General features: G+C 34.8%; 1 protein-coding gene across 1 annotated transcript; it reads left to right on the top strand.

Annotated features, from left to right (window-relative positions):
• The first annotated feature begins 2,870 nt into the window (after positions 1-2,870).
• Positions 2,871-22,643, top strand: LOC133299659 (structural maintenance of chromosomes protein 4). Its single transcript, XM_061499141.1, has 28 exons — positions 2,871-3,008; positions 3,155-3,244; positions 3,351-3,452; positions 4,137-4,313; positions 4,398-4,528; positions 5,024-5,102; positions 5,171-5,328; positions 5,423-5,498; positions 5,626-5,754; positions 5,830-5,974; positions 6,367-6,497; positions 7,622-7,774; positions 7,858-8,047; positions 11,423-11,556; positions 12,857-13,015; positions 13,348-13,656; positions 13,743-13,919; positions 14,032-14,115; positions 14,193-14,402; positions 14,560-14,649; positions 14,732-14,853; positions 14,931-15,086; positions 15,170-15,277; positions 15,354-15,414; positions 21,719-21,853; positions 22,091-22,178; positions 22,273-22,345; positions 22,445-22,643. The coding sequence occupies exons 1-28, from the start codon at positions 2,871-2,873 to the stop codon at positions 22,563-22,565; spliced, it is 3,726 nt and encodes a 1,241-aa protein (XP_061355125.1). The 3' UTR covers positions 22,566-22,643.
• The last annotated feature ends 709 nt before the right edge of the window (positions 22,644-23,352 follow it).

Raw genomic sequence — 23,352 nt, 5'->3', positions numbered from 1 at the left:
TAAATGTTGTACATAAAAGTTAAATAATGAAATATAAAAAAGAAATGTTATATTTACAAACTACGCTATGTGTAAGACACTCACTCTTGAGTAGAATAGCACTGTTCAGACATAGTGTAGTTTGTAAAAAAAAAATGTTTGTCAATATAACCCTACTCAAAATAAAGTGTATGCTATTTTATAGTAAAACTTATATTTCTGAATTTATAGAGCCAGAAGCACTAATTATGTTTCTTTGCTGCTCTAATATTTTTCTTATGACATAGCCCTTATGAAGAAGCACAAACCTTCGGTCAAAAAATTATATTTCTTGATGGGGCAAGAAATGCAAACACACTTAATTAACTTGATTTGAACAAAGTAAAAAAACCAAATAGTCGTAGCTTAGTTGGCGCATGGGAGCTAAGCAGGTGGGGATGAGAGCATGTGTTCGAATTTCCCTAGTACCACTTTTGGGAGAGGTTTAAAGCTTAATCATGTACCCGCCCCGAATCAGATTAGTTGCGAAGCAATGAACCGATTAGAATATTTAAAAAAAAAAACAAAGAAAAAAAAATTGAATCAAGTCTTCGGGTCTGATTGTAATTTGAATCAAGTAATTAGGGTTTAATTGGAATACTGATGTAAAATATAACTGGCGTAAAATAATTCTAGGATTAAATATACCAAACTTGACATAGGTTGGCTTTAAGGAGTCGAATTTTGCACCCCATTTATGACACAAAGGTTGGAGTTGTGAAGCACCGGCCACCAACCGCACACAAAATTGTTTTCATCTCACCCATAACATTTGTGATCATTGATGACGATCCATGTAAACTTCATATTTCCGGCAAAACTCATTTATGACTTCACGTTACAACACGGATCAAACAACATTCTTGAAGCACGATTGAAGTATTGTATTAGATGTTTAGCACAATTGTGTACTTAGTCTAATTAGTATATTATTGTTATTGTAATTTTCATTGTCCTGGACCGCCCATTAGGACCTATGTTATGGGCTATGGCCCATTAGACAATCTCATCTATAACATCGATTATCTTTTTAAGCTAGAAATTATTTATAAGTTAAAGTTAAAAAAAGAGTTTAAAAATAATAATCTAAAAGTTATTGGTAATTATATTAAATTTTTAGCTTAAAAGTTATTAAAAACACATATTTTTAAGAAAATTATCTCTCTATATTTCTATAGGTTTTCATTTTACAAAAAAAAAAAAAATACAATTCAAGAAAAGAAGATAAGAGCTTAAAAAAAAGCTTCTTCTAGAAGCTTTTAGCTTTTTCCTTTATTATAAAAAAAAGAAATTTTCATTATAAGAGCTTTTTTAAAAACTTATTTGGCCTAACTTATACTTATAAGTAGTTTATAGCTTAAATAAGAAAGAATCCAGGGAGTGGTTTCATCATGTATTATTTATCATATGTGTAGAGAATAGTAATTAAACTTATTCATTGATAGTTAATATCTTTTCACATAAGATGATCTTGTTAAATAATACATAAGATGATCCATTTCTTTCTATTTAATTCTCTCAAATCCGTCGCTTTCCATTAATGCAACATAAAGTTATCATTCACAGGCATTTGAGGCTTCCAAAATTAGTTAGTATCGCATGCATTGCACATGTATTTTTAAATTCAAATAAAATCTTAAAAGTGGTAATACAAATTTTAAGAAACATTTTAAAATTATAAAGGAGATATGCACAGGTTACCAGATAAAGTTGAAAAATATAAATTAAAAGAGTAAACATATTCAAGATTGTAAAAATATATATGTCTACTCATTTCAAAATAACAAGAGAGGAAAAAAAATTAAAAGATCATGTTAGTCCCAACAGAATGTACTTCAGTTTAATATAAGGGAATTAATTTGACATTTTATTAAGTAAATAAACACAAATAAGTGAATAAATATGAAATTGATGAAATAAATAAGCATACAAATAGGTAAAAATTGCATTTTTTTATAAATAAAAAAAGGAAATGCACTTTCTAATAAAAAAGCCATATATATTTAATGGATGAAGAAAATACACCAAAAAATTATCTCACTTTCCACAATAAAAAGAACCTAATTTATTATAGGGATAAATTATATTTATCACAATATTTTTTTACCACCTCTTATAATCAATTTTGTTATTATTGGATCAAAATCAAATCAATAGATTTTATTTGATGTCATTTTTTAACTATTAATTTGATTTTGATCCAATAACAAAAATATTATTGGACTAAGAGAAAAAAAAATAGTTATCATCATTTACCAAATGATGATAACTCTGTTGGCGTCAGGGAACTGAACAGGTGGGAGTAAGAGCATGTGTTTGATCCTCTTCAGTATTGTCTTTGAGAGAGATTTAAAGTCTTAATCTCAAGACCCTCCCCGAATTAGACTAATCACGAATCGATGAACCTATTGAAATATCTCAATATATATATATATATATATATATATATATATATATATATATATATATATATATATATATATATATATATATATATATATATATATATATATATATATATCGTTCATTTTATTATCAAAGGTACAACCTACTTTTATGTTTACCAAAAAAATTATATCCTTCATTTTATTATCAAAGGTACAACCTACTTTTATGTTTACAAAAAAAGAAAAGAAAGAAGAGCATTGTTTAAAAAAAAGAAAAAAAACTTGAGTTAAAGCCCATTGTGATGATGGAGATCACGGCCCGGCCTATTTCGAAATTGAAAAGCCCGACTAAAATCCATTTCCCGCCAAGCCACTACTTTGTTTTTTTTTTCTTTCTAAATTCCAATCACCACTTACTCCCTCGCTTCACAGTTCAAAGCTCGAAAACTCTTCCGAGTTGACTCAATGGAACCGCAGCAGGACGAGTCTGTACCCAACTCAGCTCGTGGACGATCCACGCGCCCCAGGCTCTTCATAAAGGAGATGGTGATGCGAAACTTCAAGTCCTACGCTGGCGAACAACGCGTTGGTCCCTTCCACAAGGTTAGGGTTCTCATTTTCTTTTTTAATTTTAATTTTGAAATTTTTTTTAAATCCTCGTTAAGTTGCTTCATCTTCACTTGTGAACTTCAAAATGAAAGATGAGTGCTTCGTTTGAAAACTGTTTCGTTGATTGGTTTTGGTTTCAGAGCTTTTCCGCTGTGGTTGGACCAAATGGGAGCGGAAAAAGCAATGTGATTGATGCGATGCTGTTTGTGTTCGGGAAGCGAGCGAAGCAGGTACGTACGTGAATTCTGGAATGTTCTAGAAACTAACCAGTGTTTGCAATATTGTTTATTTTTTGTCATTGTGCTTCTTTGATTTGAAAACCGGTACTTGTTGCAGATGCGACTGAACAAAGTTTCGGAGCTTATCCACAATTCCACCAATCACCAGAATTTGGATAGCGCTGGGGTTTCTGTTCATTTCGAGGAGATTGTTGATTTGGTAGCCTTTCTTATTTAAATTTTTGTTATTTACTTAGAAGATGAAATGATATGTTGTTTTTCGAAAACTAATGTATGAATTTTTCTTTTTTTTTCATTCGGTATGTTTTTACGGATATTTTTAAAAATGTTATTTTGTTTTCGTTTCATTCTTTTTTTTTAGAATTTATAACATTAAAACGGTGATATTTGGCTAAATGATCATTTTGCCCCCTATTTTAAAAGGAATTTACCGCTTTGCCCATCTTCCTAAGCTATATATTAAACGTTACAATTTTCAACACGGCCCGCTAATGCGATATGAACACAGCACGAGAAATTTGTGTCCGGGTTGTTTTCAAATTCGTGTTGATAAAAATTGACACGAAAAAATTCGTGTCGTGTTATCTCGCATTGTGTTAAACTGCATAATAAGTGATCTTTATGCTACATTGACTTAAGAGTTAAGGGTTTTACCAACACAAATTCGTGTTGGTAAAAATTCAACTTGCAAACACGAAGCTGACATGTATTAATCTTTTTATAGGTTATTCCTGTCATGTTATCTCGCGTTGTGTTAAACTGCGTAATAAGTGATCTTTATGCTACATTGACTTAAGAGTTTTAAGAGTTAAGGTTTTATTGACTGACCCTTTCTTTATTTTCCATATTTGCTTAAAAGAAATTAAATTATCAATGGTTGCAGGATGATGGAACATATGAAGCTGTTCCAGGAAGTGATTTTGTGATTACCAGGGTGGCTTTCCGGGATAACTCCTCTAAGTATTATGTTAATGATCGTCTGAGTAACTTTACCGAAGTTACCAAGAAACTAAAAGGGAAAGGTGTTGACCTTGACAATAACAGATTTCTGATCCTTCAGGTTGGGTATTTGTTATATGATGCTTTTTAGTTTTTCCAAAGGCATTCCCGTCTATCTCTTGATGTTTAATTTGTTTCTTATCAGGGTGAAGTTGAGCAGATTTCACTTATGAAACCAAAAGCTCAAGGACCTCATGATGAAGGTTTTCTAGAGTATATGGAGGATATCATTGGGACCAACAAATATGTAGAAAAGATTGATGAATCGTATAAACAGTGAGCACTTTTCAATTCAGAAAGACTTTGAGCAATCTACTTTCTCAATCTACATTACAAAAGCATATATACTTTTTGCCATTGTTGTCTGATTTGATTTGATTTTATTATAATTAAATATTTAGTGTGTTTGGATTAGCTTATTTGTTTTCAAAATAACTTATCAATCATATTGAGAAGGCTTCATAAGTGATTTTGCCCGGAAGATTAAAGGCATATTTGATTTTGATTATTTTGGTGGAAATAATTGTTTTTTTTTTCTTTTTTTCCAAATGCTCTTTGACGGAGCTTTTGATTATAATGTTTTTGGAACACAAAATAAGCTAATCCAAGTCCAAACATATTTTTAATGGTTCATTTTTTTGTAACTATTCTTTATGAGTTCTGCTGCTGCCTGGAGGATAATTCACATAAGTACTTTGTTTAATTAACCCCTTACATTTCAATTTTATCATTGAATTTATAATGTCTGAAATGATTTTGTTGGTGTTTTAGGTTAGAGTCCCTGAATGAGAGAAGATCTGGGGTGGTACAAATGGTTAAGCTATCTGAGAAAGAGAGGGACAGCTTGGAGGTATGTAAATTTGTGGTTGTACTCAACATTTGATGTTTGATCAACACCTAACAGTTATTTTGCAACAGGACGTGAAGAATGAGGCAGAAGCATACATGCTGAAAGAGTTGTCTCTGTTGAAATGGCAAGAGAAAGCTACAAAGTTGGCTCTTGATGATACGGGTGGAAAAATGGATGACTTACAAGGGAATGTTGCTAGCCTAGAAGAAAATCTCAAGGCGGAAAGGTAAATTTGGATTTCAATTGGTAATTCTTTTGTCTCTTTATTTGTTGCATTTGTTATTCTTGCCTCATAAGAACTTGGTGATATCTTATTCCAGGGACAAAATCCAAGAAAGTAAACAAACTCTGAAGGAGCTTGAAACTAAGCACAACAACTATATGAAAAGACAAGAGGTTTGCATGACATGGGTCTTGAAGTTGATATCAATTTGCATGATGACATTGCAAGGCATTTTATGCTTAACAATAAGCTCATGAGGTAGTAATGTAGTCATTTTTTTTTTTCTTTTTCTTGCAACAGGAGCTAGATAATGATATGAGGAAGTGTAAGGAAGAGTTCAAGGAGTTTGAGAGGCAGGATGTTAAGTTTCGCGAAGATTTTAAGCACATGAATCAGAAGATTAAGAAGCTGGATGATAAGGTGGAAAAGGTAAGGAGAAGGATATTTTATTGCAGCTGAAAGTATGTATGCATGAGACACGTTATCTATTTGTTCCTATTTCAGGATTCGTTAAAATTTGAAGCCCTTGTAAAGGAGGGTGAGGACTCAACTGATCTGATACCAAAACTTGAGGACAATATACCAAAATTGCAAAAGTTGTTGCTCGATGAGGAGAAAATCTTAGAAGAAATCACAGAAAGCTCCAAAGGTGGAACCTTGTCTTTTTTTCATTTCCAATATATTGGAAGGAGATTTTAAGTTTTAATCAAATTGGCTTCCCTGAAGTGGTGATGCTGTCTTGATTTTATATAGATATCAAAATATACTGTGTTTTTTTTTTTTGGCTGTTTGAGTCAGCTGTATACAATTAAGCTTCAAGATCTAAATTCTTTTGCTGATTGTCATTGTCTGCGATACTTTATACTGATTTTGAGGTGTTTTTGGTGGTTGAGGCTGGTCTCTATTTGTTTAATTATTACACACCATGAACACGTTGAGCTAATATTCTATGTATATTAGTGGGGTTTTTAGCTACCATCTTGTATTTTTTTATAATTTCTTTTGACCCTGTCAAATTAATTGTTATTGATTTGTAAGCAGTTGAAACCGAGAAATACCGCTCTGATCTTGCTAAAGTTCGTGCTGAGCTTGAACCTTGGGAAAAAGATTTGATTGATCACAAGGGAAAACTTGAAGTTGCATCTGCTGAGACTAAGCTTCTAAATGAAAAGGTGAAAATGACTTCTCGTATTTTTAAGTACTTTCACTCAGTCTCAACTTGAAAGAGTGTTTTAACTTTTCATCTTGGAAATTTTTGCATATATTCAAATAAATCTTAGTAACTCCATATATGCTCCGAAACTACGTTAAACGTAGATGGATACTTTCTAATTAGCTTTGCTGCTACAATTTCTGTTAAAGTTTTAGCTACCATATAATCTGAAGAATCTTTGAGAACATAGTAAACTGAATGCTGACGTAAGTACTTTTATATATTCCCCCTCATTCATTATCCCTCTTCTATTAACTTGTTTTGTGAATGTTATGCTTGTGAATTTAATAAAGAGCTATTTTGATTGATGTGGAAGCTTATGCTTTTTTTCTTATTTTCCATAGAATCATAACTGTTGAAAAAGCACAGGCACAAAGCATTGCTTGTCCACAAGAGCTCTTGTATTCCCCATTTTGGAGGCAATCGAACAAAAACTCTTGACACTTATATAAATCAACTTGTTTGGTCCGGACTTTTTAGTTTGTACAGTTTTGCAGTATATTTTTAACCTAGCATATAAGACATTTTGTGCTAAAAATATTTTAATTTGGTGTTTCAAAGCAGGTAAAATGTTCTTGTTTTTTTATAGGTTGATCTACTTATCTCGTTATCTGATAAACTTTTGATACCGTGGAGGGATAACTCTCCATTTTATTGAATTATTAATACCTTTCGCTGGGATTAGAATTTAGATATCATCTCTGCTGTGAGATCACCCAAATTTTCTGTGTCCATATATCATTTAATACTTGTTATGCGTTTTATGGATGTCTACATAGCTACTAGGAGTAGTCATAGAAGTTATGTTAGATTCTTCCAGCTATCATTGATCAAGCATGTATGCAGCAAAACAAGAAAGAGGTTAAACTTATCAAATGGGATATATAGAAAACTAGCAAGACAAACCAAAGTTTCCCCTTCCCTTAAAAGAAATAGTAATTTTCTTTCTGACATTCATGCTTGGGATTCATGGGGGAGGAACTTAATTAAAATGTATTACCATACACATGTAGAGTAGAATCCATTTATATTTTCAAGTTGGAGGATGTTTAATAGTAGAAGGTGATTATTGATTCTTTTCAGCATGAAGGTGCTTGTGAAGCTCTTAAAGATGCTCAAAAGCAGATGAAAAGCATATCAGAAACAATTAAATCAAAAACTGCCAGCATTTCTCTAATTAAGAATGATATAGAAAAGAGCAAGCGTGAAGCATCAGACGCTCACCAAGTGGAAGAAGTGGGCAATATTTTCTTCTTAATTCCTTTTCTTCAACGTTTTTATTCTTAAGCTTGTGGTGATCTGAATGTTGTTTTTCTAAGGAATGTATCAAAGAACAAGATGCATTGATTCCTCTCGAACAAGGTGCTAGACAGAAAGTTGCAGAACTGAAGTCTGTTCTGGATTCTGAGAAGAGTCAGGGATCAGTTCTGAAGGCAATCTTGAAAGCTAAGGAAACCAGACAAATAGACGGAATATATGGTCGCATGGGTGATTTAGGTGCTATTGATGGTGAGATTTTCCGATTGCAATTTTCTGGCTTCATAAAGTTCGTTTGAATTTTCCAAATTAGACCCTTTCATGCTGGGTGAACTGTTAGAAAACCTGGTTCTGGATGACGTCGATTGAATCTAATTTTAATATATATGTTTTTGCTACTAAATTTCAACAATGAATATGTGTTATTAAAAAAAAACCTCCCAATTAAACCCCAATTAGCAAGGGTGAGGTGAGCACAATCCTTGTACGTATCCTTATCTTTACATATTTGCAAAGAAATTGTTTTCGTACTTTGAACTCACGTCTTATTATATATGACCAAAATGAAATAGTCTTTGTAGGGCTTTGCTCAAGCCTAATTATTGTGGTAGTTTAGAACTACTGTCTAAAAGCTAGGTTTGTCTATCAGCTCATTCCTTATTTGGTTCTTATTTGAGAGTTTAAGTAAACTGATGGAGGGGGTATCAATCTCGTCTCCTAAACTTGTATAAGTTTGCCTACCTCAAAATTACTATTTAAAAAGAATATTCTACTATCTAAACATTATAGCTTGTGCCGATAGTCAATATTTAACATTCCAAAAGTTAATAGAGAACCTATATTTGACGTGTTATCCATCTCATGTTTTCAGCAACACTCTTGAGTCTTTGCAGTAAGATTCTATTGCTAGATGGCCTCAGACCCTAGCCATCAAGAAATATAGTCAACAAGAAGGTCATTATACAATATATATTTGCAATTCTTGGAAAATTGGACCTATGGCTTCTTAGTTCTTGGTTTATTATTAATTGTCATGAACCAACTCTCCCAAAAACTTAAGCTGTGTTAGGTAAAGACACGTAAATGGTTTTTATATTGAATTTCTGACACGTCCCTTGGGTTTGAAGGGTAGACAATGCATTAACCCACTTTTTATTAGAAAGATGGGGCATCAAGGATCAAACACTAGATTTCAGCACACTTAACCATAGAGGTTTTCATACCATTTCATGAACCAATTCTCTCAAGAGATTATGTTGTTGGGTGAAGGCTCATGTTTATATCTCTAGAAGGTTTATATTATATCTAACACCCCCCCTCCTTCAAGAGCCTTTATTCAACCAATGAATTGATGTTCAATTTTAATGGTGTCATTCTGATAAGATGCCAAGGTGCATTGTGGTAAGAGTTGCAAAGGATTTGCAACCCCATTGCATGCTGACTTGTGTAACTAACTTGAGTGTGATGAGATTTGGGAATCTTTTACAGTTGCATAATAAGATATTAAGGGGGAGTAGGAGAATTAGAGGGTATCTCAAAATGTAGGCTGGGAACTGGGGCTTAGGGAGAGACTTGAGCCTCTCAAATGCTAATGGACTATCCTTTAATTTTCTATATTTTCATTAATCTTTCATTTCTGTCGTTTTCTTCTTTCTAAAATTTCCCTGTATTTCAGCATTGGGTACTTCCATTTACTTGTACGGTGTTACTGATTTCATGTTGAAATGAATTTCATTAATACAATTTGGTGTTTGATTTCTTGCACTTATATTTCGGGTTGGTTTGGATCCTAACAAATTCTCTTCAACCTTGACCTGCTCAAACAACATTTTTTTATTCATCTTGAATATCTTGTGAGTGAAAGATAACCATTACCACAACCTTCACATTCTCGTGGAAGAACTCTTTTTGCAAATCTTCTCTTGATGTTTCCTTAACTCCACTACCTTATGTAAGACTTCACATTTATATCTTGTGTATCTGTTAGGACCCATTTGTAAGGAATGAGATTTGGAGTCTCACATTGGTTGTATGGGCAACTAATGTAGGGTTTATAAGGTCTTGGACACTCCCACCCTTTGAGCTAGCTTTTGAGGTGGTGCATTCCAAGGTTCTTATCAAATGGTATCAGAGTCTTCCACTATGTCTCCCAATTGCAATCGAGCGGCGCGGCTGGTGACGCTGGCATTGCAGCGTTCGCCTAGGGCTAGTAAAAGACTAGCGCAAAGCCAGCCTGCGTGGGCGCCAGTGCTGCGGAGCGTGGTGAAATGTTAGGACCTGTTTGCAAGGTATGAGACTTGGAGTCTCACATTGGTTGTATGGGCAACTAATTTGGGGTTTATAAGATCTTGGAAACTCCCACCCTTTGAGCTAGCTTTTGGGGTGGTGCATTCCAAGGTTTTTATCAGTATCCCAACCATTACATTTGATCTTCTATTTCTTTAGATTCACATAAACACATGGCTTATCTAAGACTCCCAAATTTTGCAGCCATTGATTGTTGAGCAATGAGTTCCCATCTAGTGCAAGCCACCAACCAGATGATGTTCAAATATTTCCTCTTATCATAAATCCTCTCCTTCAGGTACAGAATAGTGTCATTGTTGATGTCCATTTATATAAGGAAAGCCTTATTAGTTCGATTTTCTCTAACAACTTGATACTTTTAGGCGACAATATCACCAAATTGTTAGAATCCTGGGAAGCTGGGTGTGGGGTCGTGCATCGCCAATAGTAAAGACTCTTCTATCGATCGTTGCAAGTTAGAAAAATTGATTCAACCATCCCTAATAACATTATTCAGTCAATTAATTATAATACATCAGTATACAATATTATATAGTCCTTTTATATCATAAGTAAATATTATTGTCATTGATTGTTGTGAGTAAACGATATATCATGACTTGCATAAGACTCCCACATTTAGTTGCTAGCTACCCAATATTCTGACAATGCAATGATGTTGTCGACTAACAAAATCAAGTTGCGAGTGAAAATTGAATCTGATAAGTCTTTCTCTATAGAAATGGACGTCAACTATGATACTTTTTGCACCTGAAGTAAAAAGAAATTGTAATAAGATGGAATATATGAACACCTTGTGGTTGCGGCTTGCACCTGATGGTGACCCATTGCTTGACAATAGGAGTTTGGAACAACATCTCAGATGTTATACAATGGAAGCTCCAAAACAGTGAGTTCAATACCTTCCCTGGGCCGAGTTTTCATATAACTCGTCATAAATCATCATACTCCTTTTCCGTCAGGGGCAATTTTGCTGCCGTAAGATTTGCAGCATTTGCAGAGATTAGGAAATGAGTGCGTGAGCCCCCATGGATTGAGGATGCCAAGATGCTCTGATCATCTTGGAGAACTTTTCCATTGAAGATGAAGGTTTGCTGGGAAATGATAATGTCGTGATACCTTTGTACCTTTTGTCTGGTACTGTGATATGAACCCACTCTTTCAAAAGCTTAAATTGTTAGGCAAAGACACATGAATGTTAGATTAGATTATAAACTATTAAATTTATCTTTTATCCATCTTAAAATGATATTCCACTCTATTTGCTTTGTATATGATTACTGTGTGTTATTATATTAACTTAAAAATTGATCACTGCAGGAAAATATGATGTTGCGATATCAACATCATGTCCTGGTCTTGATTATATTGTGGTGGAAACAACAACTGCAGCACAAGCATGCGTTGAGTTACTTCGTAGAGAGAATCTTGGAGTTGCTACTTTCATGATATTGGTATTTTGTACTTTCACACACACACACACACATATATATATATATACGGGGCAGGATATTCTTACACTGGTGTAAGAGTTAGAAGTCTTACACTCAATTTTGACCATTGATCCACTTGTATCCAATGGCTCACATTACCAAAAAATTAGAGCCCTTAGATATAAGTGGGATCAACGGACAAGATTGAGAGTGTAACTTACACTAGTGTAAAATGATCCTGATCCTATATATATATATATATATATATATATATATATATATATATATATATATATATAGGAATAACATCTGTCATTTTAAATGATATAAGCTTATATCATTTTAGATCCTAACTGTTGATTTTCATCCATCAACCGTTATAGTCTATTGGGTCAAAATTATTAATTAATTAATAATAAATTTGGCCCATTAAGTTTGATCCAATAGATTATAACCGTTGATGGACGGAAATCAACGGTTAGGATCTAAAATGATATAAGCTTATATCCTTTTAAATGATATATGTTTTTCCCTATATATATATATATATTCAATTTGTGTTTCTGTCTCTAAATAGGTGTTTAATATTTTAAATGGCATAAATAAATCTGATCACTTTAGCTGCTATTTGCTAATTTTTGTTTTCGCACTTTCATTTTCCAACTTTGCTTAATCCTGTTGGCATCAGTATGACACTTCTGCTTTACTTCAGTGGTTCTTTAATCTGCTGATTATAGCTTAGCAACTGAGTCAAATTAATTTTGAAGTAGGAAACTTGTTTAACAATGTAAGTGAAGATTCATGTGTTGAGAAGGGACATGTTGGATTGACATATTTAATGATCTGGCTTGATCTATGCATTCTTGGCGTGGGCAATGGAAGTTGTTATTAGAATAAGACCATTTTGTTCATTAATATTCTTCTGCCAAAAAACATAAACTTGTAGGTATTTGGTACTTGATGTAGTATCGGGTTCTCTATTCTGTAAAACCATTTGTGCACCTCAATTTACAGCATATTTTTTGGAATAGTTGGTCTTTGATAGTTTTATACTGCTTGAGTTTAAGAACATAATGTTTATAGTAATTTTTATAGGTTTGTAGAGGGAGTTCTACACCTAGGAGCCATTTAGATCCTAGTAGGGGGGACCGAAAGCAAGCTGGCTTATATCAAGTTTCAGTTTATAAAATAATAATCTTGATTAAATACAATTCCTCAGTGATTTATGATCGCTTTGTTTTTAATTTTTTTGGTTCACATAATACTTGAAACTGACGTTTATTTGATAAATATATAAGATATCATTTTTTTCTATATTCAGGAAAAGCAAGTTGATCTGCTTCCAATGTTAAAAAAGAACGTGAGCACTCCAGAGGGCGTTCCCCGCCTTTTTGATTTAGTTAAAGTTCAAGATGAAAGAATGAAGCTTGCTTTCTTTGCAGCACTTAGAAACACTGTTGTTGCTAAGGATCTTGATCAGGTCAGTTCCACTTTCGTAGCAGAAAACTCCATTCTGATGATGAATGTTCAGGGTTAATCATTACAGTATTTTTCAGATTTGAAAACCATTACGACCATGGTTTAGAATTGTGGCTGATAAGCAAATTTTGTTGTTAAGGATTAATTTCGAACTTTGGGTGCTCATAACATAAAGCTTATGATCTGGCTATTTAAGAAGTAAGGACACAATAATCAAATTTTGAAGCTTAACATAATTACCATTTTCTTTCAATAATATAAAATCTATAACGTAAGGTTTGAACAGTAAATTCGTAACATAAGTAGAATTTTTTTTTCTCCTGTAAATTTTAGGCAACACGCATAGCATATGGTAGAAACAATGAGTTTCGGCGAGTTGTTACTCTTGATGGTGCACTCTTTGAAAAATCTGGAACAATGAGTGGTGGGGGTAGTAAGCCCCGTGGTGGGAAGATGGGGACGTCTATTCGAGCCACAAGTGTGTCTGTAGAAGCTGTTGCAAATGCTGAAAGGGAGTTGTCAGGATTGGCTGACAAATTGAATGACATTCGCAAAAGAATTGTGGATTCTGTGCGACAATATCAGGCCTCAGAAAAAGCTATTGCTGCTTTGGAAATGGAGTTAGCAAAAAGCCAGAAGGAGGTAATGCTTAGTTCTGCGTCTGAAAATGTACTATTATTGGAGTTGTTGGCAGAGGACATTAATGTTTTTATTTTTCCCCTCTCCAGGTTGAAAGTTTGAATTCTCAACATAATTATATTGAAAAGCAACTTAATTCACTTGAGGCTGCATCTGTACCAAGGGCGGATGAACTTGACAGATTGAAAGAGCTGAATAAGATTATTGTTGCAGAAGAAAGGGAGATCAGTAGACTTACTGATGGATCTAAACAACTAAAGGAAAAGGTTGGCTTGCTTGACAGGTCTTGCATTTATTTTTATTTATTGAGGTGTTTGGATGTTTAAAATAATCTTTATTTAACTTCAGTTAGCATGACTTAACGTTAACCATTTTCAGGCTTTGAAGCTTCAGAGAAATATAGAAAATGCTGGGGGTGAAAAATTAAAATCTCAAAAGTCGAAGGTCCAGAAAATTCAGTCTGTAAGCATCTGTTCTATTGAGAAGAACTTTCAATTCAATATGATGATGTGTCTGTACTAATGGTTCCTATTTACTAGGATATTGATAAGAACAACTCAGAGATCAACCGTCACAAGGTCCAAATAGAGACAGGACAAAAGATGATGAAAAAGTTGACCAAGGGAATTGAGGAGTCAAAGAAGGAGAAAGAACGGCTTATTGAAGAGAAGGAAAAGTTAAAATCAACCTTCAAAGAAATAGAACAAAAAGCATTTATTGTTCAAGAGAATTATAAGAGAACACAAGAGGTTATTCTTATTGTCTTTGTTTTTATGGTTATATAAAATTTGTGCCTACATAATGAAATGCATTAAAAATGGATGGTACTTTGTACCTTTTTATAGTTGTGTATACTGCCTGGTTGTTGTTGTATGGTCAAGTATAATTTATTTTTTTACTGTGTAGATGATTGACCAACATAGGGATGTCTTGGAGGAAGCAAAATTTGAGCACGATAAGATGAAAAAAGCGGTGGATGAATTGCGTGCATCTGAGGTCCTTCTCTTGTGTTATTAACTTATTGCTTTTCATGTCTCTTAAAATTTGGAGTTTTCTCATTGCAGTCATTATTTTTAAGGTTGATGCTGACTTCAAATTAAAAGACATGAAGAAAGCATACAAAGAATTGGAAATGAAGGGGAAAGGCTACAAGAAAAAACTAGATGAGCTGCAAACATCTATTTGCAAGCATCTCGAACAGTATGTCATTAGATAATTGCTTGGGAATACAGTGTTTATCATTCTGAAGTTCTTATAAGGTTTTAAATTGGATACAGAATCCAGGTAGATTTAGTGGATCATGAAAAGCTACAGGCTACATTGGCCGATGAACATCTTAATTCTGCTTGTGACCTGAAAAGGGCCTGTGAAATGGTCGCATTGCTTGAAGCCCAACTGAAGGAGATGAATCCAAATCTTGATTCAATTTCAGAGTATGAGTTTTTTCCAATTTGTTACCGTGACTATCTTTCTTTCTGATGTTGAACTAATCAAGCTTCTTTCTTATGATTATCAGATATCGAAAGAAGGTATCTCTGTACAATGAGCGAGTTGAAGAACTTAATGCAGTCACTCAGGAGCGGGATGATATAAAAAAGCAGTATGACGAATGGAGAAAGAAGAGGTGTTTATACTATTTTTGTTGAGTTAATTTTGTGGTTTCATTTTTGGCTAAAATGTAGCTGGATGTGTTATTTCAGATTAGATGAGTTTATGGAAGGATTTAATGCCATATCTTTAAAGTTGAAGGAAATGTACCAGGTTTGGGAATCTGTTCTCTCTCTCTGACTCCCCCCTGACACAAACACATGTAATTGTACTTCAGTATTGTTTAATGAGCTTTTAAATTGTTATAAATTCTATCCCCTTTCGTAAGACCTTTAGACCAGCGTGTAGGCATAACTTAAAATGCCAATAAAATTGTGTTTGTATACCTGGTTATGAAATGGTGCTGAACAATGTTTTCAATTTTTAAGGGGTGAATCTAGTGGTGCAGACAGATTTGTTTTCAATTTTCTATATCCTCGTAAAAAGGGTTTCATTGGGACCTCTTTTAGCCTTTTTTCTTCAAATTGTTGTAGATGTAGTGTTAGTCCCCTAAATTTATTTGCTTCCGAGTGAGTTTAATTATTAGTCATAAAATAGCTAGTTGCTGCCGTCCACCATCTGTTATTTGTGTTTCCTTCCGACGACATGCCAGCGCTTGCAAGTTGCTGCTTCTAAAACATACCATTTTTTACTGTCTGCATTGTCTAAAGCCATTGGAAAAAATGAGTGTTGTAAATATTAGGTCTTTTATTATTATTAGTATTTGTTGTAATGGGCCAAGCCCATTAGGTCAAGAATTAGGGTTTTTTGGTCTCTATAAATAGAGACCTCTTTGTATCATATTATTTCACAATTCTAAAATATATCATAATACCCTTTTTCAAGTTGGTATCAGAGCCTCTCGATCCAGAGGGCTCTGCTTCCGCGCCTACGAAACCTTTCTATTCTTTTTCACGTCTCTCGCTGCCATCAGCCGCCACCGGAAATTTTTTCCGGGGACCTCTTGGACCGAGAAGACCATTGCTTCACTGTTCCTCTTTCTTTTTCTTGTCTATTACACAACCAGAAACAAACGTTCACAGAATCAACGTACAGAACCACCGTACAGAACCTGTTCATCGCGATTGTAACCTTTTTCCGGTGGATTCTTCACTCCGAACAGCCACAGAAACCATCGCGCTCGCCGGACGACCTTCGCCTGAAAAACCCAGCACCATCGGAGGTCAGACGCGCCTCCACGCGCCGCCCTTGTCTCTGCGCGTGAATCCCACGCGCCGCCAGCTTCACCGGCGCGTGACAGCGCGTGACGGTGGTTCTCGGCCGCGGACCACCACGGTTCTGATCGTCTCTCCAAGCCGGTTCTGGATCTGTGCTCTCTACTTTGATCGGACATCGTTTGGTATTTTTTTCAGAATTTCTTGGCTTCTTGGAGTTTGTTCTTTCACCAATTTCTTGCCTCCGACCAGATCTGACGTTGTTTGGTATTTGTTCCGGTCACTGTGTTACTGTTTCGGCCGCTGTGTTACTGTTCCGGTCAGATCTGACGTTGTTTAGTATTTGTTTGTGATTTTGTGGCTTCTTGGAGTTTTTCTTTGACCATTTGCTGTGCAGTATGGCCTCTTCTCAAAGGAGTTCTTTTTCAAAATTTTATGATGGTACCTCTTCTAGACCTAAGAGAAATGATCGATGGTGTTCTTATTGTAAAAGAACAGGTCATATCAAGGATTTATGCTTTCGCCTTTATGGAAAGCAAACTGTCTTAGAAAAGATGGCAAGTATGCGTGGTCAAGCGCATTTTACTTCTTCTGAAATAACCCATGCACCTAATGAGACCCAATCTGCATTTCGTCCAGATGAGTTGGAACGACTCCGAACCATTCTTGATTATCTGAGTAAGCCATCTGATACTAGTGCTTTGGCTATGACTGGTATGAGCTCCAAAACTCATTCTTTCATTTCTTCATGTAATGATTTTAAACATTCTTGGGTTGTTGATTCTGGTGCTACTGATCATATGGCTTGTTGTGCTGACTCCTTTATTTCTTATCATCCTACCATTGGAACTCATACAATATCCATAGCTGATGGCTCACATACATCAGTTGCGGGTTCTGGTGACATAAACTTACAGCAGTCCTTACATCTTAAGGATGTTCTTCATGTTCCTAAACTCTCCACGAATCTTCTTTCTATTCACAAAATTACAAAAGATTTGAATTGTACTGTAACCTTCTTCCCTACCCATTGTGTTTTTCAGGATCTTGCCACAGGGAAGACGATTGGTAGTGCTAAAGAGCAAGGTGGGTTGTACTATCTGGTGTCACAATCTCCCGCAAATAAAGTAATAGATCACACATTCATGTCTCATGGTCAATCAACTGCTGATTCTTTAATTTGGCTGCATCATAAGCGTTTAGGTCATCCTCCATTTAGTTTACTCAAATCTTTATTCCCGTCATTGTTTTTGTCTAAGTCTGTTGAGTCTTTTCATTGTGATGTTTGTGAATTTGCTAAGCATCATCGTGTGTCTTTTCCTTCTAGTATTACTAAGAGTGTTGAACCTTTTGATCTTATTCATTCTGATGTTTGGGGTCCTTCTAAGGTGCCTCATTCTTCTGGAAATAAATGGTTTGTTTCTTTTATTGATGATTACACTCGTGTCACTTGGGTTTACTTAATGCGTGAAAAGTCTGAGGTACCACAACTGTTCTTTCAATTTTATAAAATGATTGAGACTCAATTTTGTAAAAATATCAAAAGACTAAGGACAGATAATGGTACTGAATATGTCAATCACTCTTTTTCCCAATTTATACAAAATCAAGGTATGATTCATGAACTTACTTGTGTAGACACCCCTCAACAAAATGGGGTTGCTGAAAGGAAAAATCGTCACCTTCTTGAAGTTGCTCGTGCCTTATTGTTTCAAACACATGTACCTAAATGCTATTGGGGAGATGCCATTCTTACTGCAGCGTTCTTGATCAATCGTCTACCCACTCGGGTTCTCGATCATGTAAGTCCTATTCACTCCATGACTTCTTTTTTTCCTTCTGTTCCAACTTTTCAAAGTCTTCCTCCTCGAGTGTTTGGGTGTGTTGTCTTTGTTCATATTCATAAACAGCATCGCAGTAAGTTGGATCCTAGGGCTCTTAAATGTGTCTTCCTTGGTTATGCTCCTGATAAGAAGGGCTACAAGTGCTATCACCCTGGAAGTCGGAAATTTTTTGTTTCTATGGATGTTACATTTCAGGAATCTGAGTCCTTTTTCCAAGGTCCTCATCTTCAGGGGGAGAATAATTCACCAGAAGACTCATCACCTTCCTTCTTTGAATCTTCAGTGTCTACTTCTTCACCTGTGTCAGTGTCTCTTCCTCTTGTTCCTGTTCCTAATGTGTCTATGTCTGATCCTCCTGTGACTGATCCTCCTATGACTGATACATCAAATACACCAGAGATACGGAAGATTGTGACACCTGAATTGGTATATCAAAGAAGGAAACAGCCCACATTGCCTCAACAACAACCTCAATCGTCTGAACCACTGGTAAATCCTGAATCTCATATTTCTGATCATGATGTTAATACGTCTGATGACTTACCCATTACTACTGTTTCTGATGACTTACCCATTACTACTGCTTCAGATGATTTACCCATTGCTTTAAGAAAAGGAAAAAGATCTTGTTCCAAGAAAACTTGTTCTTCCTGTCCCTCTTGTACTCAATACCCTATCTCCCATTTTGTTTCCTCTGCTAATCTTTCTGTGCAGCACAAAAGCTTTGTTTCAGCACTAGATTCTACTTCAATCCCAAAATCAGTACATGAAGCTTTGAAAGATGGGAATTGGGCTCAAGCCATGCAAGAGGAGATGAATGCGTTGGAGAAAAATAAAACATGGGAGGTTATTGATAGACCCAACGGAAAAAAAAGCAGTAGGGTGCAGATGGGTTTATGCCCTGAAATATAATTCTGATGGCACTCTTGAGAGATACAAGGCTCGTTTAGTCGCCAAAGGTTACACTCAAACCTATGGCATTGATTATTAAGAAACCTTTGCTCCAGTTGCAAAGATGAATACAGTAAGAATCTTGTTGTCCCTTGCTGCCCATTACAATTGGGATATAAATCAATTTGATGTGAAAAATGCTTTCCTCAATGGTGAGTTAGAAGAAGAAGTCTACATGGAAATCCCGCCTGATTTTGATTCTGTGAAGGGGGAAAATAAAGTTTGTCGATTAAAAAAGGCCTTATATGGATTGAAACAGTCACCTCGTGCTTGGTTTGGAAGGTTTACTAAGGTTATGATGACCTTAGGATATAGACAGAGTCAAGGAGATCACACTCTTTTCTTCAAGCACTCCCAAAATGGGAAGCTTACTGTGCTCCTTGTATATGTTGATGATATTATTATCACAGGTGATGATTTTGTGGAGAGACAGATTCTGCAGACATGACTTGCCTCTGAGTTCGAAGTCAAAGACCTTGGGAAACTAAGATATTTCCTAGGGATAGAAGTAGCTCATTCAAGCAAAGGAATTTTTATCAGTCAGAGGAAATATGTTTTGGATCTTCTCAAAGAAGCAGGGAAGCTCGGGTGTAAACCCTCTAATACTCCTATTGACCAGAATCACAAGATAGGCTTTGAAGAGGAGAGTCCTCCAGTTGATAAAGGACAATATCAACGGCTAGTTGGAAAATTGATATATCTGGCTCATACTAGGCCAGACCTAGCTTATGCTGTTAGTGTTGTCAGTCAGTTTATGCACGATCCAAAGGAGAAACACATGCAGGCAGTAGAGAGAATTCTTCAGTATCTTAAAGCTACTCCTGGTAAAGGATTGTTATTCCGACGTGATGGTAATCTCTCTTTAGAAGTCTACACTGATGCTGATTATGCTGGATCCGTGACTGACCGTCGTTCTACCACTGGTTATTGCATGTTTCTTTGCGGTAACTTGGTGACATGGAGAAGTAAGAAACAAGATGTGGTTGCCAGATCAAGTGCAGAAGCTGAATTTCGAGCTATGGCTCAAGGCATTTGTGAGTTACTGTGGCTGAAAATTGTACTTGATGATCTCAAAATAAAATGTGAGGGACCTATGAAGCTGCTATGTGATAATAAGTCCGCTATTTGTATAGCTCATAATCCAGTTCAACATGATCGGACTAAACATATTGAGGTCGACCGCCATTTCATCAAAGAGAAACTTGATAGCGGGTTGATTACCACTCCATACATTCCCACTGGGCGTCAATTAGCTGATCTATTGACAAAGGGACTTCCTTCAGATAGATTTCAAGAATTTACTAGCAAGCTGGGAATGATAAATATCTATTCCTCAGCTTGAGGGGGAGTGTTGTAAATATTAGGTCTTTTATTATTATTAGTATTTGTTGTATTGGGCCAAGCCCATTAGGTCAAGAATTAGGGTTTTTTGGTCTCTATAAATAGAGACCTCTTTGTATCATATTATTTCACAATTCTAAAATATATCATAATACCCTTTTTCAAGTATGAGTCATACTGACGTTATTGTTTATGAATTTCTGTCTTAGTGGTGCCATTCCTTTCCCGTTGCGCCTCTTTCCAGTGGTGTCTTCTACTCTTCCATTGCCTTTGTTCTTTTTTACAGCAATACCTATTTTTCCTTAGATGCATCATTCGTATCTGCTGTTCCTTCTTTCCAGCAGTTTTCGTTTTCTTAAATTGTAATTGGAAGTCATGGTTTGTAAAGCTCATTACAAGTTGTATATTGGTTTATGTTTGATGTTTCTGTTTTTAAGTTTAGTTTAATAAGCTGAGAGCTTTTTAAGTTTCAAATTGAGTGGCAGTTTTGAGAAATGTAAATCATTTTGAAAACCAACTAGGCCGAACTGTAGTGCACCCTAAGTAATATATATATATATATATATATATATATATATATATATATATATTTTGTAATACTAGTAATAGGGAATTAGCTTTGCAAATATGCAACGTTGCGTATAAAGATTGTCTCTACTGCTAGCCTTACTCGTAAAGGTTTAATGGAGTGTTTTTTTAGTTTAATATGAATGGAGGTGTTTGTCAGTGTTTTTTTACATGTATTTAGAGTCTAATTAGTAAATCGTATTTGTGCTCCCTATATTATTATTTTTCTCCTTTTTTCCATCTAATCCCTAAAATTTCAGCAGTTGTGTCAATGTGCTGCATAGGGTTGTAATCATTAGCATGTGTTAGAGACATATAAAATCATTAACAACGCCTTAAGATTTTGGGTTGAATTGGTTCTTTATATAGTATTAGAGTCTTGTGTCCCGGGTTCGATTGCACCACCCCCCACTTTCTCTTGTGGAATTTCTTAACATAGGTAGGTGTGTCTGTGCATTGTCCACCCTTTAAACCCAGTGGGTTCTCGTGTGAGGGTGCATGTTAGAGATATATAAAACCATTAATGTAATCTCACCAAGTTCTTTTATATATGTTGAATTGGTTCTTTACAACATGTATTACCTCTTTTATCATTTGCAGATGATCACACTTGGAGGTGATGCAGAACTTGAGCTTGTGGACTCTTTGGATCCTTTCTCTGAAGGTGTTGTGTTCAGTGTCAGACCACCAAAGAAAAGCTGGAAAAATATTGCTAATTTATCGGGTGGTGAAAAGGTTATCTGTCTTTATCCTTTGGATTTTCCCTTTGATTAGGCCTCAATTCATGCATTGCAAATCTTTTTGTATGAGCAAGTTTTCTATTTTCTGGTTGAAACATGTATAAGCGTCATGATGCTTGTGCTTAATCGTTTTCTTAAGCAAAACAAGCAGGAAAAATAAAAATGCCTTCATGTACACTGGTCTTTTTCCCAGTTAAAATTAATTGATAAATTTTTGTTCTTTATTTTGCAGACTCTTAGCTCATTGGCTCTCGTATTTGCTCTTCATCATTACAAGCCTACCCCGCTTTATGTAATGGATGAAATTGATGCTGCCCTGGGTAATTACTATTAACTCTACAGCTACATTCTTTTATTGTAATTGCTATCTAGGTTTGCAATACACTAAACTCCATGTACTATATGGTTTGGCAGACTTCAAGAATGTATCTATAGTCGGGCATTATGTGAAAGACAGGACCAAGGATGCTCAATTCATAATCATTAGGTAGGTTTGGTACTTCAAGAATGTATTTACTCAGATTATTATTAGTAAATCTATATGCGTAATTAGTCTAATCCCATGGTATGTTCATTCTTCCTGCAGTCTTAGGAACAATATGTTTGAATTGGCTGATCGACTTGTTGGGATTTATAAAACTGATAATTGCACAAAAAGCATTACTATCAATCCGGGAAGTTTTGTCGTATGCCAAAAGGCTGCTTGATGTATTTGTCAGAGTGTAATTTGACGTTGTTTTGGAGAATACTTACTGATCTTGCATATAATTGTTATTAATTTATCAGTGTCCTATATGTTGTATATTTATTACATCTGTAACTGACTTTTTATTGTAGGATGAACATACATATGAGATTAATGAAAATTATATGTAATTAGTTTTATTTGTTCTATTGACTAATCTGTTGATTTCTGATACATTGTGATTTTGATAATGAGAAATATAAGAAATGATTTGGTTTAAATTAATTTAATTTGATTTATAAATCATATTATATACTTGAAACTCATTATAAGAGACGAGATTTGAATGAATTTTATTTTATTGTTAAGTTACTTTTTAAGAATAAATATGGTCAATGTATGCAATTAAATTTAAAAGCAAATCAATTACATTAAATCTTGCCAATTTTGATAGAATTTGTAAAACAACAGTAGTGAAATTCTTCGACTTTTAAAATTCAAATCATTTCTTAGGTTTAACATTGTAAACACAAGTTTATTTACAAATTAAATTTAAATTCTGGTTTTTAATATTCCCAACACGCTTAATGTTCTTTAGTGATTTATATGGAGAGCCCAAACCTATGACGTTATTAATCGAAGTCAGGTTTTACTTGCAAACCCCAAGTCCATTCCTATTCATCCCCCATATATGCTATTAGTTCAAACTCAAGTTCCACAAAACCATAAGAAAGTGGCTTGTAATTAATTGTGCACCAGTATTGAGCTCCATTTAAGCAACTTGATGAATAGTTAGAAGCGTAGAATGA

This window comes from Gastrolobium bilobum, unplaced genomic scaffold, assembly GCF_033153095.1.
Source record: "Gastrolobium bilobum isolate Gb01-03AN ecotype WA unplaced genomic scaffold, APGP_CSIRO_Gbil_v1 utg16926, whole genome shotgun sequence".
Classification (NCBI taxonomy): Eukaryota; Viridiplantae; Streptophyta; class Magnoliopsida; order Fabales; family Fabaceae; genus Gastrolobium; species Gastrolobium bilobum.
Note: the sequence above shows the minus strand (reverse complement) of the source record. Positions and strands in the feature narration are given on the sequence as shown.